The 16,305-nt window shown below is 42.2% G+C and overlaps 1 protein-coding gene across 2 annotated transcripts in view; it reads right to left on the bottom strand.

The window, feature by feature from the left end:
- tns1b (tensin 1b) overlaps nt 1–16,305 on the bottom strand; it is a 161,412-nt gene that overhangs the window by 110,054 nt on the left and 35,053 nt on the right. For both annotated transcript variants that reach the window (XM_026143669.1, XM_026143668.1), the window contains exon 3: nt 2,446–2,483. In XM_026143669.1, the coding sequence (XP_025999454.1) occupies nt 2,446–2,483 (38 nt within the window). The remainder of the gene's footprint in view (nt 1–2,445; nt 2,484–16,305) is intronic.

The following is a 16,305-nucleotide window of genomic DNA, read 5'->3' as shown; positions in this document are numbered from 1 at the left end:
GCAAATTGCTTCCTGCCAAAGCCTTGACATTTTTAGCTGAAATGTTTAGAAAAGGAAATGCTGCTGTGATTTTTGGAGATGGAAAGTTGCAGGTTTGTATATATAGACACTGGCAGTTTGCTAGGCTTCTCCAACAAATTTGACCTCTGGCTTCCTGAAATTCAAGCGTTATCATGTACTGTGTACTTCCATTCATCACACTTTAAAAATTGCACGATCTGCAGGGAAAACAAAGGAGAAAAAGACGTAATTTCTGCAGGTTTCAGCGACACATTTCTTCTCGATAAGGTCCTTTCAAATTACTCTGGATCAAAGTACATATTATGAGGGAAGTCAGAAGCTCATCACTAACCAACACCAATGCTTTACCAACATTAAAGTGAGAGATCTGGATCCACAGCAGAATTTCATGTTATTCTTTTTCCCTTTAGTAACATTGTGTTTTTTTCCCCCCGAAGCTCCAGCTCTCCACCAAGTTTCATGAAATTTAGGTTTACAGTAACCTTGCTGAAACCCTACCATCACCCCAGCTACCTACCTAGCTGTCAGTTAGACAGCTACCTGTAGATGCTAAAGATTGATTAATTTAATGATTGCTAACAGGCGCACACAGCAGAATAAATGGAAAGCTGGACAGAGGGACTGGTGTCACTCACACGTTTGTAAAGTGTCATTTTGAAGCTTCAAGATTAGCAACTTGGATGTGTCGAATGAAGGGTGGATCTGACTTTGAAACCACATGCTAATGAGCATATTCTGGAAAATCTTCTTATAGAATAACCAGAATTTATAAAACTTAACGGCCTGTTTAATATGACCTGAAAGTATTGCCTGACACCATGAAACAACAAAGAAAGGTCTGCTTCCCATAGACTTTGATATAACTGCAAGTCATTTTTAACCACAATACTCCCTACTGGCTATTAAACAGGATGCATTAAGACTCTTCTGTAATGCTTCACTTTTCAGACCCACACACTCCCACTCTATTCTCATCTACCATTATTAACCCAAGGTTAAGAGAGAATCACACAAAAGGTTTTTAACCTCCCCCTACAAGAGGCTCAGATCCTAACTGGACATATTTGTAGTAAATTGCTTCTTTAAGCCCACTAAAAAAGTCTAAGTCATTCATGAAGAGGTTTGAGTGCATGACAATTCATTGTCGGAATTAGAATCAGCTGTGAAATTGCCACATATTCCCATATGCACCCGTTTCCCCAACTTCATATCAGCCCAGAGTAAAACAGATTTTACACAGAAGCACTCTGAGCGCAAATAAATGTAGCACAACAACATGAGCTAAAAGACTAAATAACTTTCTTGAGCAAAGCAGTCTATTACTAATGACGGAGGAATAAGAGACATTAGATTGGACCGTCTGTAAACACGAGGAAGCTGTAGGAGTGGGAGAATTTTTCTCTGACGATCCTAAATTTATTATTATATTAATCAAAAAACTGATAAAGGTCACACATTCTTTCAAACAGCAGTAAGACTATTCCATAGAGGTCACTGGCTACATTATCTATTGGGTGATGGTGGATGTGTTATATTTTAAAGGTTGTTTAGAGCTGTGGAATTAAACCTGAACCCTTGCACCTGCTCTCTCACTAGCTTTGGTGAACTAAAACTTTAAACCATCCTAAGAAACTGGCACTCTCATTTGTAAAGGTTATAATATTGAAACGCAGTCACCAGTGAGACAGGAATCACACGCAGGTCTTATAATTTCAGCCATTTTGTTTAATAACGTTCCACTGGAGACCTCCCTCACATGGTTCACCAAACCCACCGCCTCTTATTCAGCGTGGCCCGCCTGCCCTGCGCCCCTGGCATTTCCTGTGTGTAAAACAGAGTGGGCAACGCTGGCAACTAGCACCCATTTCCAATAATGGATACCAGATGAAGGGTGTGTGTTTAGGTATGTGCTGTATGTGTGCAAATCCTGCCCTAAACCCTAAATGAATGCTGCACCTTTCTAATTATCCAGCACGAACTCCAGCTTCTCTTTTTTTTCCCTCCCATTTTCTTGCTCTTTGCTTTCGCACAACATTAATCGAGCTCCAGCTCCACCAAGAGGTCTTTTATTTTTAGAACACGGGGACGATCTCCAAGACGCAAGAGCTCATCCAACATAAACAGATTCTGGTACAAAGAGTACTTGTTTAGACATTCTTAAGATTCTTCTGCAGAACATAAACTCCCCCCAAACCCCACCTATCTCAACATCTGCATGTATATGTGCACATACGCACATCTTAAAGAGTAGATGGCTCCAAATAAACAGAACATTCAGCCCTTCTCATGTTCCTTCATGTGGAAAGCAATATTCACTTGATGCATGAAGGTATTACTAAATATAACATTCAAATATCAGCAAACATGACATTGCCTTCCTTTATGGGTTTTTTTTTATGTGTGCAAATTGTTTAGGACTCTTACCTTGACTTCACATTTCTTGTGGCATGCGATTCGGCACACTGGAAAAAGAGAAAAGGAGAGAAAAACCAATTAACTCCACAGATCATAAAAAGCTTTTGAACATTATGGAGAAATTCAGACTGCGTGTTGCATTATGAGTGATGACGCTGAGCAGCTGTCAAGAAGACATGAAAAAGCAAGAGGTATATTCAAATTCCACAATGTTTGTACTGTGGTCAAAGTCAAACAGCATCTGCTGTTAGCAGGCTGATACTGCCACAGCAGCTCACACTCCCAGCAAAGGCTTAGAATTCACTGCTGTGAAGGATAACACACAGTGAGAGATCTCATCTCTGTGTCATCGGTTAAATGAACTTTTTAAAGTGTAATCATCACCAGTGCGATGATCTTTTTACTGAAGCATCTCAAAATCTACAGATACACATCAAAACAAACTCAGCCGGACATAATAAAGAAACCACTGTGAGAGTTTGGGCTGCAGTACTCATCGTCTCCCAGACTAAACAGCTTTCAGTGCAATGAATGAGTCAGGATGTTTCAGCCGTCTGTGCATTTGTGCGACAGGCCACCCTCCAGTTATCGATTCCTACACTGACCACACGACTGTCACATGAAGTTAAAAGATCTGATTTATCTCGAGGTCTGCAGCTGGAAAATATTAGGTTACTCATTAGTCCCAAACAACAAATGATCAGTCTCAATTATCCAGGAAAGGAAATCCCAAAAAGTTGATTCTGTTCATCTGGACGCAGCGTTTCCAGTGGGAGAGACGTTTCGTCACTCATCCAATGACTTCTTCAGTCCCAGCTTCAGTGGTGCTGGTTTCAGTCATTGTGCAAATGTACTGTTTATAAGGTTGGGGAAACCTGCAGTCAGCTGAACTGAAGAAGTCACCTGGATGAGTGACGAAACGTTTCTCCCACTGAAAACGCTACGTCCAGATTAACAGAATCAGCTTTTTGGAGTAATTAATCAGTTTTCCTGAATTTCTTGCTCCAGAATATTAATCTTAGGCACCGTTTTAAAGATCAGGGACAGATTTTCCTCCTGTTTTTGGAAACTTTCCACTTTTTGAACATTTTAATTCTCTCACCTTTTTTGCTACAATAAAAATCCACGTCTGTCTGCTTCATTCCAACCAGTACCCCAATTTTTCCTGGTTTACTCCTGGATTTTAAGACCACCTTCTAGAGATAAGCCTTGCTCTTTCTCCTAGGAACCTTCTGGGATTTTTTTTAAAGCCTCTCAAACTTTATTCAGAATACTGAATGAAACAGCCGTTATCTTTTGTGTCACACAAGAGCGTCGAAATCAGTCATATTTGTTATTTTTAGCAAGAAGTCATCTTTTCTAAACATTTTCTAAAACATGACTGATTGCATGAGATGTATTCAGGTGATATGAAAAAAAGAACCTCAGTTGCACTCTCTTCAAATAGCCACTGCACCAGTACAGTATATGGTTAAAGCAGATCTCGAAAATTTCATCAAAGATTAAAGAAGTTGTTTAACTATAGAATTTCTGCACAGTTTTCACAGCTCCCCTTCTGTCCTCAAGGCCTCTCTGTGGACTCCCACTGGGCCACCAATAAGGGTCAACAAGAGAGAGCAGCTGGACCAGCGGCTCATAAATTCTCAGCTTCCCTCGAAGGACAGAAAACCAAAACACGGCTCAGCGTGCCGAGGTGTAGGCTTTCCAAATAAAGGAGAAGGCTGTATGCTTTTACTGGAACGCTCTACGCCTTATGTAATGAGTTTTTCTTCCTGTCTCGAGCCACATTCTTCAAAGCAGTTGTAATATCTGTTGTGAATAGTTGTCAAGTCATTGATATGAAACTGGGAGGTGGCCAGTCCTGACATTGTGCGAGAGTCAGATTGTGTGTTTTGTATTATGTTATGGTGGCAGTGCAGTGTTTTCCTGAACCCTATACTTCCTCTACTCTTGCTTCCTAAACACTATGTTCTCTCTGATGTATACAGATTAATCATACAGGATATCCCTGAAACACTCCTTTAGTTCCACGTGGAGTTTTCTCTGCGTGACCCTCCTTCTTATAAGCTTCACTCTATGAATGTCAAGTCAATGTTCCACTGGGGCCAGCAGTTTAGTACATACAGACAACACAGAAAGACTTGATAAAATGCTAATTCTCCCAGGCTTGTGTGAAAGACATATCTTGACATTTCTTGGCCAAGTTCAACTAGTGAATGGTTTTGCACTTGCACAGGCTTAAACAAATCTGCAACATAAAAAGTAAAAAGACCAGAGGTGGAAGGTGAGACTGAGGGAAGAACCTGTTGGATGAAACCAGAAAAACCTCTCAAAGGAGGCAGCTAGTATTCGCAGCCTTGCCTTATTGGTTGTTACCCAGCGCTCATGACCACAGGTGAGGGTTGGAACATAGATCTGGTAGCTGGAAAAGCTTTGCCTTTTGTTTTATCCCACTTTTCACCATGACAGTCTGCTACAACGCCTTCATTCCTGAAGATGCTGCACCAACCCACTGGCCCAGCTCCTTTCCATCATCGTGAATAAAATCCCAAGATACTTGAACTCAGGGGCAGCTTCTCCCCCAACATATTGGGAGAAAACTACTGTTTTCAAGCAGATAAGCTTCTGGAAACTATGAATTTAAGGAGATAAACAAGACTTTGTTGGTGCAGTGGCGCCTATTGTGTACTATTCTTCACAGCTGACTTACTCTGGTTGCCAGAAAAGCTCAGACTGAGCATTTTTCTTTTAAACAAACACACTTAGTTTAGTTAGAAGTCATCTTTTAATTTCAATATAAAAATCTATTTCAAACGTGCATGAACAATATCTAATGTCGGTTCTAAAGCAGGTTACGCTAAAACAATGACATACCGCTAAATTTGCAGCAGGTATCTTTAATGTTGGATAAAAAAAAGCAGGGGTGTGAACTCTTTTCCGCCAAGATAAGTTTGAGAACCAGTGCATTTAAGAAGGTTAATGCACACGTCTCTTTTTAAGAGTTAATTTGACTGAAACTTATTTGGTTATGAAATGGTTTTGATCAAACTGTCACACAATGTTTATTTTTAAAGACTGTTTTCTTGTTTAAATATCAAGTTTCCGATGTGTAAATTACACGTAAATACATGCAAATGATCTTCTATCTTATCCTGTGACACATGGTGCTCTTATTGGGACTGCTGTGGCCTCTCTGATGTCAGCAGTCATGGTGTGGCTGAGTGTGTGTGTTGGTCAGTTAGCTCAGTAGGAAAACATCTGGTCTCCAGAGTGCGATCTCATGAGTCTGAGTCTCCCTCATGGTGAATTACATTTTGATGTTTTATACACCCAAAAATGACATTTGTTTTTTGTTCGTTTTATTTTGTTCTCAAAAATGATCAATGAAAAAGAATATGAGAAGTTCAAGAAGGATACTGAGGAACATCGTCATGGCCGCCCGCACAGCTTTTCAGTAAATGTTCTGTCAGTGATTATTCAACACTGTTTTCAAGAATCTTATTTTTAAGACATGATGTGACACTACAGTTAAACATCAGACACTGACAGTAAAGCCAATGGTTATTTGCTGAGAGGCTCAAGTTATCAAGGCCAAGAACACCTGATGTTTTACCTTTAGTCTTAAATGCTTTAAAAGATGACAGCTGCCTTTGGTGCAGGCTTCTTCAGTTCTAAAACCTGATGGAGAGTCACAGTTTAGTGGAGGTGTCACCCTGGATATGGTCCTGAAAGATGATGAACCACCCTGTAATTATGTGAGTCATTAAAGGCCACACATCCAGGGGACAAACTCCCAAACACAATTCAATTTATATAGTGCCAAATCACGACAAGAGTTGCCTCAAGGTGCTTTACATTGTAAGGTAAAGACCCTACAATAATAGAGAGGAAACGGAGAAAACCCCAAAAATCATATACAAGCACTTGGGTGACAGTGAGAAGACAAAACTCCCTTTTAACAGGAAGAAACCTCTGGCAAAACGAGGCTCAGGGAGGGGCGGCCATCTACTGCGACTGGTTGTTGTGGTCGTGGCAGACCAAAGTGACTGAACAACTCTCAGGACCACCTAAAAACAGGCCAAAACCTGAGACTCTCCATCAGTTTTGGAACTGAAGAATCCTCGTGGATGAGAGCTGAAATGTCTTCATGAATCAAAAAGAAGTCCTATTGCCTTTAGCAATGAAAAATGGCCTGGATGCGGAGAAGCTACGCAAAACTCTTTACTTTTACTTTGATGCACTTTGAAGTCCTTAATTTTGCTCAAGGTCAGAGGTCATGTTCTCTGAGCAGCAACTGTAAGGATTAAGGTACAACCTACAAGGCTTTTCAGGAGACTTTAGTTTTTCTTTCACATCTAACCCTATATTCTTTGGAATGAGAGAAAAGTTAGGGGTTTAGGAGTGGGTACTTATCAGTTTTAAAATCTATCTAGGGTTAAATTAACATACGAGAACTTTATTAACATTATTTACATCAGGTGCACAACACAGTTCAATGTGAGCTGCAAGATGATAAATGTAAGATAAAATATGTGTTCACTGGTATTTCAGTGTGCAACAAGAGTATGTCTACAAACTGAAACCTGAGAAAGTGAGAAGCTTCCTTTTTAGATCCAAAAAGTGTACTTACATCATGCAGAGGCATTTAGTTTCTATTTAAGCGCTCGCTGGACTATATTTGCACACGTGGGGGGCTTTTTTGACTTCTTAATTAGAGGCCTTCAAATCTGGGAGGCACCATGAAATCCTACCGGGATGCACAGCGCATCCCAGAAAGTTCCCAGAGTGAAACTAGAAGGGTTTGTTTCTACAGCATGACTCACATAATCTGTCAGGGAGCACCGAGATCGACTCCAGACAAAAATAATGAAACACGTTCATTTAGATGACTGTCGATTCCCGCAAAGACTGTTTTCTTAACTCACGTGGGAGCTTGTAAACCTTCTGCTTGGCTTTTGTCATGTTTACTTTCATGATCAAAATTGCTATGAATCATTATTTTCTTATAATTTATTGTTTTTTTCCATCTAAACCACAGCTAAATCCGCCATAACTGCCCGTACAATGATGTAAAACAGAGCAAAGTACTAAAATCTCAATTGCTGACACAATTTGCCCACAAAGCCCATTTAACAGAGGCTCTGCAGTTTTAAATCATGCTGTATAATCTCACCGATTTGTCATGGACTCTTAGATGTTCTTGTTCTCTGAGCAGGCTACACTGGCTTAAAAGTGCAGACTGACAATCGATTTTTGACTTTGGAAATAACAGAAACGTCATCACAGTGAGGCCCGGCAGCTGGGTCGGAGCTTTCTGTCCAATCACGTAAGCTTCTTCATCAGCTTAAGTGTTTTTCAGCATCAGCCTTTTATGGTGACGTATAGCAGATGAGAATCCTCGATGTTCGGAAACGTGCATCTGTGTAATCTCATGACAAACGGGAATGCTCATAGGATAAGAAAGCTCATGTCCATATACAACTGGAGAGATCCATGATGGCTTCTAAATGGATCGGGCGCTCTTCCCAAAGCCACAGTAAGAAAGTAAGAAGAAAAGTTTAACCAGTAAATATTTGATAAATAGCTTAAACAATGATTTAGCTAATTATTGGTGGAAAAACAATTCAGAGTGGACCTATTGTGTTTTTTGTTTTTTTAACTCTTAGACTCCACTAAAGTAGCTCTCCATGATTAACAGTCAAAGTAATCTTGATTTAACCTTCTCCTGGTCCTTACACTGACTCAAACAAGCTCTACTCCCTTTAAGGCCAAGCTTCACTCATTAGTATGACTAGCAAATGTGGTGCTGTTGGGATCTGCCCTTATATGGTCAATGTTGAGTCCTATACTACTGGTCTGACAAAGTTTGGAGCTAACTGGAGTCCCTTCTAGATAAGCTGGGAAGGAAGTTGCTAGTCATAACTCACCTTCATCATTTAAAACTGATTTATTATCATCTAAAACTACACATTTTGTTTTTGAGCAGTTTTGCAGTATTTGCAGTTCAAAATAATCCTTTTCATTATATTGGACCGTGGTGCAGATGTTTTAGTCCCCTGAACACCTCCATTTAAACCAGCGTTCTCCTGATTAGAGCAGAAGGTTTGAACAACAGGTGCGAGTTCTGTGCCTATAGCAGAGGCTGTGTGCCTGACACGCTCATAACAGGGATATCCAATCACAATGACCACATAAAGAGCCAGGATTAGAAAAAGCTGTCAGAATCAAAGTCTTTAGAGCAGTGCGAAGCTTGAGCGTTAGGTCACAGGTGGCATCATTTAAAATTTTAACCATGTTTAATACTTGCATCCCGCACTGTAAGAGCATATATGTGACAGAAAATAAGAAAAGCACAGCAGGATCCCTTTAACGCTCTGTAGACTTGTGTTTCAGCGCTACACATGTGATGAGCTGTGACACAAGTCGCGTGGAATGTTCTCATATGTGTGGAAACCAAACACACTTTGCTCGATAAGCATAAAAGCCATGTGCTTGTCCATCAGGACGATGTCCAGCACCGTCCCCCGTAAACAACTCTCCTGGGCCACGTGGGAAGAAGTAAGACTTCCATATTGGGTGTGAAAGCGTGGAGCCCGGAGCGCTCAGGCTGGGCTTTACCTTGTTAGGAAGTCGGTGCTTTGGAGAATAAACAGAGCAGAAATGTTCCTGCTGGAGGGAGGAGGGAGAGGAGGAAAGCAGCACAGTGATGAGGAGGGATGGAAGATGAGGAGAGAGAAGATACTGGAGAAAAAAGACATCTGTGCAGAGGATGAGTAATAGAGCGAGGGGGTGCAACAACTGCTCACATCAATCATTGAGAAGATGAGAGGACAGCAGGGATGGAAGTCGATCAAAATGAGGAGATGATGACGAGTGTGGAACGCCGGCTGCTATCTGAGTCTGGGTCTGTGGTATGCTTTACGACATCGGAGGGAGGGGGAGAGAAGGGTTATAAAGAGGCGGGTGATTTCCTTCCCCTGGTCCCTTGGAATGAGCGTACAGTCCCACAGGGCTGGGCTGGACCCCTTTACAACACAATCAGAGGGGCAGGGGTTGGAGAATTTCCTCTTCCTCCACCCTCCTCACTCTCACTCTCTCCATCCTTCCTTTTTTCATTTGCTTCCCATGCACAAACACGTGAGCACCAACACGTGTACATATGATGCGCTAACATACACTCTACATCACTCGTGTGTGTACGCACACCAAATCCCTGAAATCACGATTCCTTAAATGTTTTTTTTCATCAGTTTTACACCTCTTTTTACACTGTAAGCGAAGCTACAAGATAAAACGTGAAGGTGGATGGATGGGTGGGTTTATTAAAGTAAAAACAAGAATGTCTTTGTCATGCTAAATGACACGCCACTTGCCCAAGTTTGAAACATTGTGGACTGGTAGGCATTTCCAGGTCCTATTTTAACCAAACATGAGTCACGAGCCATTCATCGTGAATCTCACTGCTTGGAGGTCAGTAAACAGCCTTGTGATGCCTTAACACACGGCCTGATCCCAACGTGTCAGGGGGACAAAAATAGCAGCACTGTGTGCAGGAAAGTCTCACAGTGACAAGAAACTTTTGGGGACAAAATAATCATTTTGAAAGCTTCATGAAAAAAAAAAGAATCTTGGAATCTCAATTAGGTGTTTTGTATTTACATAAAATATTCATGAACAAACACACTTTTAAAGCTGCAGTGTTTAAAAAGAAAGGTCTCCCACAACATTACACCTTTTACTTTTTTATATCAGGTAAAATTTAAATTGCACCACTGCATCTTCTGTGGGGTTTGTCACTCTTTATACTCCCTTACTTCATGAGAGGAGAGTATCACAGAGACATCAATTCTGAAGCTTGAAAAGAGAGCCCAAAGTAGGCTCAGGAGATCGGGTTCCCCCTCAGACCGCTCAAACATAATTATGGATTTTTTAATTGTTTATTTCTTTGGCCAAAGACATTTAAATACACTCCCCCCACCACTCAAAAACCAAAACAAAAAAAAACCAAACATGTTTTCTGCCCCAGCTTCAACTCCATTTATAGGTTGTAAACACCAAGTGTGTTTGAATTGGCATCTCTGGGTGTTTTTACTTGAAAGAATGTCTACTCAGTGGTTAGAAACCCACACATGCGGTAATGTTTTTTTTCCCTGTAAACACTGAAGAGACGGGACTTTCAGTGTTTATGATGAAGATGTCTAGCAAATGCAGGTGGGATATATAACATTTAACCTGCTTAAAAATATATATTTTCCATGTAATTATGTGCAATATGTGGAGAAAAACTGCCGAATCTCGCTGTTAGTTTGAATTATTTTTTCCAAGCAATGTCATCCAAATAGCAATAAAATAGCAAAAGTAATAATACATGCTGTGTTGCATAATTAACTGCATTAAATAAACAGAATCATCCATAAGCCAACCACTCATTTTGGAGTTTGTCTTAAAAACTGAATATTGTAGACAAAACAATTATCTTGTCACAAAAGTGACTCCACAGACGACAGCATTAAATCTTCTATTGTTCCAAACGCTTGAAAACCTGCAGTAAATTTCTTAATTTCATCACCTGATCCCTGTTGCGTGGTGCAAAGAATGCTATGAATGTGTCTACACATGCACTCTGCTTGCACCAACCTGCAGTGCACTTGCTGCATTTTCTGTGTACTGTAGCATTAATGTCAGTAATTATCGGCACCCAGCCACCTCGATCCATCTTTTGACTCACACAGGGTGTCATCATTTAGCCCACATGTTTTCCCGAGCTAAAATCCCTGCCTGTGCTGGGTTTCTGCGGGTAAAGCCCCACCTTCATTCAGCTGCTCAGCGTTTCTTAACTTGGGAGATCCCCACAAACATTGCAGGGGAGTTGGATAAATCCTGAGCAAGAGTTCCCATGGACTCAGATCTGTGTCATGAGTTTGCTTCTTCCTGACAAAACAGGACTTCTGTTTGTTTACTCTTGTGTCTGGTTGTGTGTGTTTCACTGTGAGTATTAGTCTGACTTTGTTTTGTTGAAACAGCTGTTTCCCTAAAACAATGTGCAGCTATGGAGAAAAAACACAGGAAAACACTCAGGATTTAAGTTTCTGTAGAAGAATTCTGGAATTTTACAGTCTGCAGCAGATGTAGTGTGAAACAAAGACCTCTGCTGCCACCTGGTGGTTGCTGAAGTCCCTGAATCTGCCATGTTTTTCAAAACGTTGAGGTTTTGTTTTTTTTTTGTTTGTTTTTTTAATGGGGGCTCATGATAAGGGAGGCGTCCAACTTTTTGTCGGACTGCACGGCGCTTTTATCAATTGTCTCACATTTTGATTGCCTCTGGTTTACAAAAGTGAACATCTGGTAAGAAATGTGTGCCTCAAAAAGTGACGTGCTGATCTGTGCATCCCTTCTGAAACCCCACAGATGAACACAAACTCTTTGCTCTTCAGTTTGTTGGGAGCTGGTTACCCTAATCATGACCCAAAGAGCCACAGTTTGTTGGAATTTTCTAAAGTGGTCCTGAGCAGCAGTGCTCCAGGCTTTCTGAAGCACTTTCAAAGGTTTTCTTGGACAATGGCAGCTTTTTCTCCAATTTTCAGTCCAGTTTTGCACCTGATTATTTTCAGAGGAATGATCCTTTGTTGGTTAAGACTTAGGTGCCAAATTTATGCCTGACTGATTCCTAAGTCGAGGGATGAACCACTGTTATGGTTACACATAACAGACAAGTTAGCAATGAATCAATTTTAAATTGCATCTTAAGGCTTTGTTAGTAGTCCTGGTCGCGGAACACTGGACCAGCTCTTTATCCTCTCCAGGATACTTGAGGGTGCATGGGAGTTTGCCCAACCAGTCTACATGTGTTTTGTGGACTTGGAGAAGGCATTCGACCGTGTCCTCGGGGTGTCCTGTGGGAGGTGTTGCGGGAGTATGGGGTGTCTGGCCCATTGCTACGGGCCATTCGATCCCTATACAACCGTTGCAAGAGCTTGGTTCGCATTGCCAGCAATAAGTCGGACTCGTTCCCGGTGGGAGATGGGCTCCGCCAGGGCTGCCCTTTGTCTCCGGTTCTGTTCATAATTTTTATGGACAGGATTTCTAGGCGCAGCCAAGTGGCGGAGGGCTTTCGCTTTGGTGGTCTCAGAATCTCATCTGATTTTTGCGGATGATGTGGTTCTGTTGGCTTCATCGGGTGAGGGCCTCCAGCTCGCACTGGAACGGTTCGCAGCCGAGTGTGAAGCAGCAGGAATTAGGATCAGCACCTCCAAATCTGAGGCCATGGTTCTCAGCTGGAAAAGGGTGGAGTGCCCACTCCGAGTCGGGGATGAGTTCCTGCCCCAAGTGGAGGAGTTCAAGTATCTCGGGGTCTTGTTCACGAGTGATAGGAGAAGGGAGCCGGAGATCGACTGATGGATTGGGGCTGCAGCTGCAGTAATGCAGACGCTGCACCGGTCCGTCGTGGTGAAGAGGGAGCTGAGTGTAAAAGCGAAGCTCTCAATTTACCGGTCGATCTACGTCCCTACCCTCACCTATGGCCACGAGCTGTGGGTAGTGACCGAAAGAACGAGATCACGGAGACAAGCGGCAGAAATGAGCTTCCTCCGAAGGGTGGCTGGCCTCTCCCTTAGAGATAGGGTGAGAAGTTCGGCTATCCCGGAGGGGCTCAGAGTAGAGCAGCTGCTGCTCCACATCGAAAGGAGCCAGCTGAGGTGGTTCGGGCATCTGACAAGGATGCCCCCTGGGCGCCTCCTGGGTGATGTATTCCAGGCATGTCCCACCGGGAGGAGGCCCCGGGGCAGACCCAGGACACGCTGGAGAGATTATATCTCTTGGCTGGCCTGGGAACGCCTTGGTATTCCTCCGGATAAGCTGGAGGAGGTGGCTGGGGAGAGGGAGGTCTGGGCCTCTTTGCTTAGGCTGCTGCCCCCGCGACCCGGCCTCGGATAAAGCGGATGAAGATGGATGGATGGATGGCTCTGTTAGTAGCAGCCTGTCACAAAACACATGACATGTTCACATTTCTTTCTACAAAGCTGAAAACTCTCATATCTCAGTATGGTGTGGAGTGTGGGAGACCTAAAAAAAATTAAAAAAAATAAAAATAAAACTATCTACAGCAAATGAACAGTATCTGAAAGTCATGTTCTTAAGAAAGAGTATAAAGAAGAGGAAAAAAATCCAGGAAAGACACGACACAGGACCTGAAAGAGTCTTCTGGATCTTCAGTTGATCCATTTGATGTTCACTGAAGCTTCATCAGAAGTGTCTCAGTGAAAGGACGGCTGTGAAGAAGCCACTGTTAAGCTAAGTTCACTTCATTAAGCTAAAAGAAATGGGGAGAAAAGGGTGGGGTATGCCAAATTACGCATTAGTGGCAACAGGTCTGGTCTGTCGGAGTGATGTGTCCAAATTTGAAATTTGCAGTTAAAATTGTGGAATCATCATTCGTCAACACTGATAAAATTGTGAACATCACACCATCAGATTTTGATCCACCATGCAATACCATCTGGAAAGCATCTGATTGGCAACAGCTTCATTTTTCAGCACAGCAATGACCCCAAACACGCTGCCAGTGCAGTAAAAGCACACCTGGATAGAAAAAAAAAAAAAAAAAAAAAAAAAAAAAACACACACTGGAACACTATCAGTCAACATTATTGAAGCAGCTTGAGATCATCTTGACAGAGAACAGAACAAAAACGCAGAAACATCCAAAGAAGAGCTTTGAATGTCTTTCAAGAAGTCTGAAGAACTATTCCTGAAGACTATTTGAAATTACAATAAGATGCCTCAAAGGGTTCAGGCTGTGCTGAAAAATCAAGGTCCTCATACTAAATATTGACTTTCAAGCTTGTTAGAATTGTCTAAACCCTGTTTTTGCCTTAACACGTAATATAAGGAAATAACGGGCATCTGAAGACTTTAGAGCAGTAGTGTAAATAATGAAAAGTGTATCACGTATCACGTTCTATTCAGTTAAATTTAAAACAGCATAAACTCATCAGGGATTCTTTTACCTCTTTTTACAGCCAGGCTTGCCCCCTGCTGGCTAACATAAAGAATGTCAGTATGTCAGGGACAGATTACATTCAACTGAACAGCATCAGATACGGTTGTAATGTTTCCATCAATCCAGCTGGTGGCTCCCTGACTGCATGAACTGATTTGTAGAGTTCACCGGGGACTGGTTTGTTTCCTCGTCTATTTGAACAACAAGCAATGTGCGCAGATTTCTTAGAACTGACAAGAAGCTAATCAGAGAGCAGGTGTGAGTGTTACAGAGTGTGAAGGTTTCAGAAGAAGAAACTAAATCTGTACAAAATCAACCCCGTTGTTTCTGACAGCGCAGAGAGCCCATGTGCCTGATCACTGCTCACTGAAAATCATTGTCCCATCAGTTTAGCAGATTAGTATAACGACATCTGACAGGGAGACGGTTACTTTCCATCATCTTCATCAATCTGCTCTCCTCGTTAAGCCAATGACTTCTGTCAAAGCACGGCATCACAGCTTCGTACGGTTTGTATGCGTGCGTACATTTGATGTGAACTTGGGCACTTGCTGCACAAATTGAAGTAAGATCTTACTCTGCTGGCGAGTTATGAGCCCATTTTGACACGATGCTGTAACACATGTTTTCACAGCCTAAGAATTTCTTAGCATCAGTGTACAGCTCCACGTGCAGGCAGTTCTAGTTGTGCGTGCATGTGCGCATGTTTGCTTGATGTGTGATAAGTGTGCATACTTGATGTGTGAGACGTGTGTGCATGTGTTTACCTTCACTGGGGTTTGCTACATACCAGCTGTGTGAGCTAAGCGGTCAAGAACAGAGCAACGATAACCTTCACTCTTGGTAACAAACACACACACGCACCTGCTATAGTAGATTTTCTCTGGTCTGTGGAGAGGACCCGTGTGCGGTCACAAAGGAGTCGCAGAGCTAGACTCTTTGCAGAAAAGTGCTTCTTATCAAACCTCCACCATTTTCTAAAAAATATTTTGGAGCTGCAGAAGTTTTATTAACTGCCTATGACTCTTCTGCCAAATTCTCAGTTGGATTTTACCTTTTAAGGGCACAATAGCAGCTCTAATGTACTACACACGAACATCTCTGTGAAAGAATATAAAAGCCAGTTCCTGCCTGCAGGCCCACCAAAACAGACGGCCTTTTTTTTTTCTTTTGTTTTTTTAACTGGAAAATTTCGGCCCTGACCTGCGTCAACATGCTATTGTCGAAGTAACTAACACCTTGTATCTTAGCAACTGCTGAAGAGAGAGGAAGTGGAGGTGCTCCTGCCATTACGCGACCATGTGACTGGAGAGTGTTGGTAAACAAGAGCAGAAACAGGGAGGGAGGTACTGCAGGGCGATGGGAGTGGAGGTTTTGTTCTGAACAACCATTTAACACATGTTGGGTAATCGGCTTATTCACGATCTGGAAGAGAGTCCGATGAGAACACCGAAAACAATCCTCATGTCTGTTTGGTTACATGTGCAGAAACACGGGAAGCAGGGAGGAAGCAGGTGGCCCGCCTCCATCGAAATGCAGCAAAATGTGCACAATCAGCACCTAAAGCTCATTACCGTTTGCCCAAAAACCTCTTTACACTGAAGCGGTGTTATGAGACACACTGACACTTACATTTGTCTATTTTGTGTCCACAAGGTCTCCAGCTGACTACCTTTGTTCAGATTTCAGCAGTATGCTCATCAATTCTGATTGTCTTTTGATCCTTTGACCTTCAGATTTGTTTAGCAAAGCGCACGAGATGTTTTTAGAACTAAAAACACATGTGCAGGTTTTTAAGCTGCTGACATTAGAAGGACAAAGTCATTTATGGTTTGGGTGCAGCACAATAAGACTGCTGGACCGCCACGTCC

This window comes from Astatotilapia calliptera, chromosome 16 (assembly GCF_900246225.1).
Source record: "Astatotilapia calliptera chromosome 16, fAstCal1.2, whole genome shotgun sequence".
NCBI classification, from domain to species: Eukaryota; Metazoa; Chordata; class Actinopteri; order Cichliformes; family Cichlidae; genus Astatotilapia; species Astatotilapia calliptera.
This window is presented reverse-complemented; position numbering and strand designations above follow the sequence as displayed.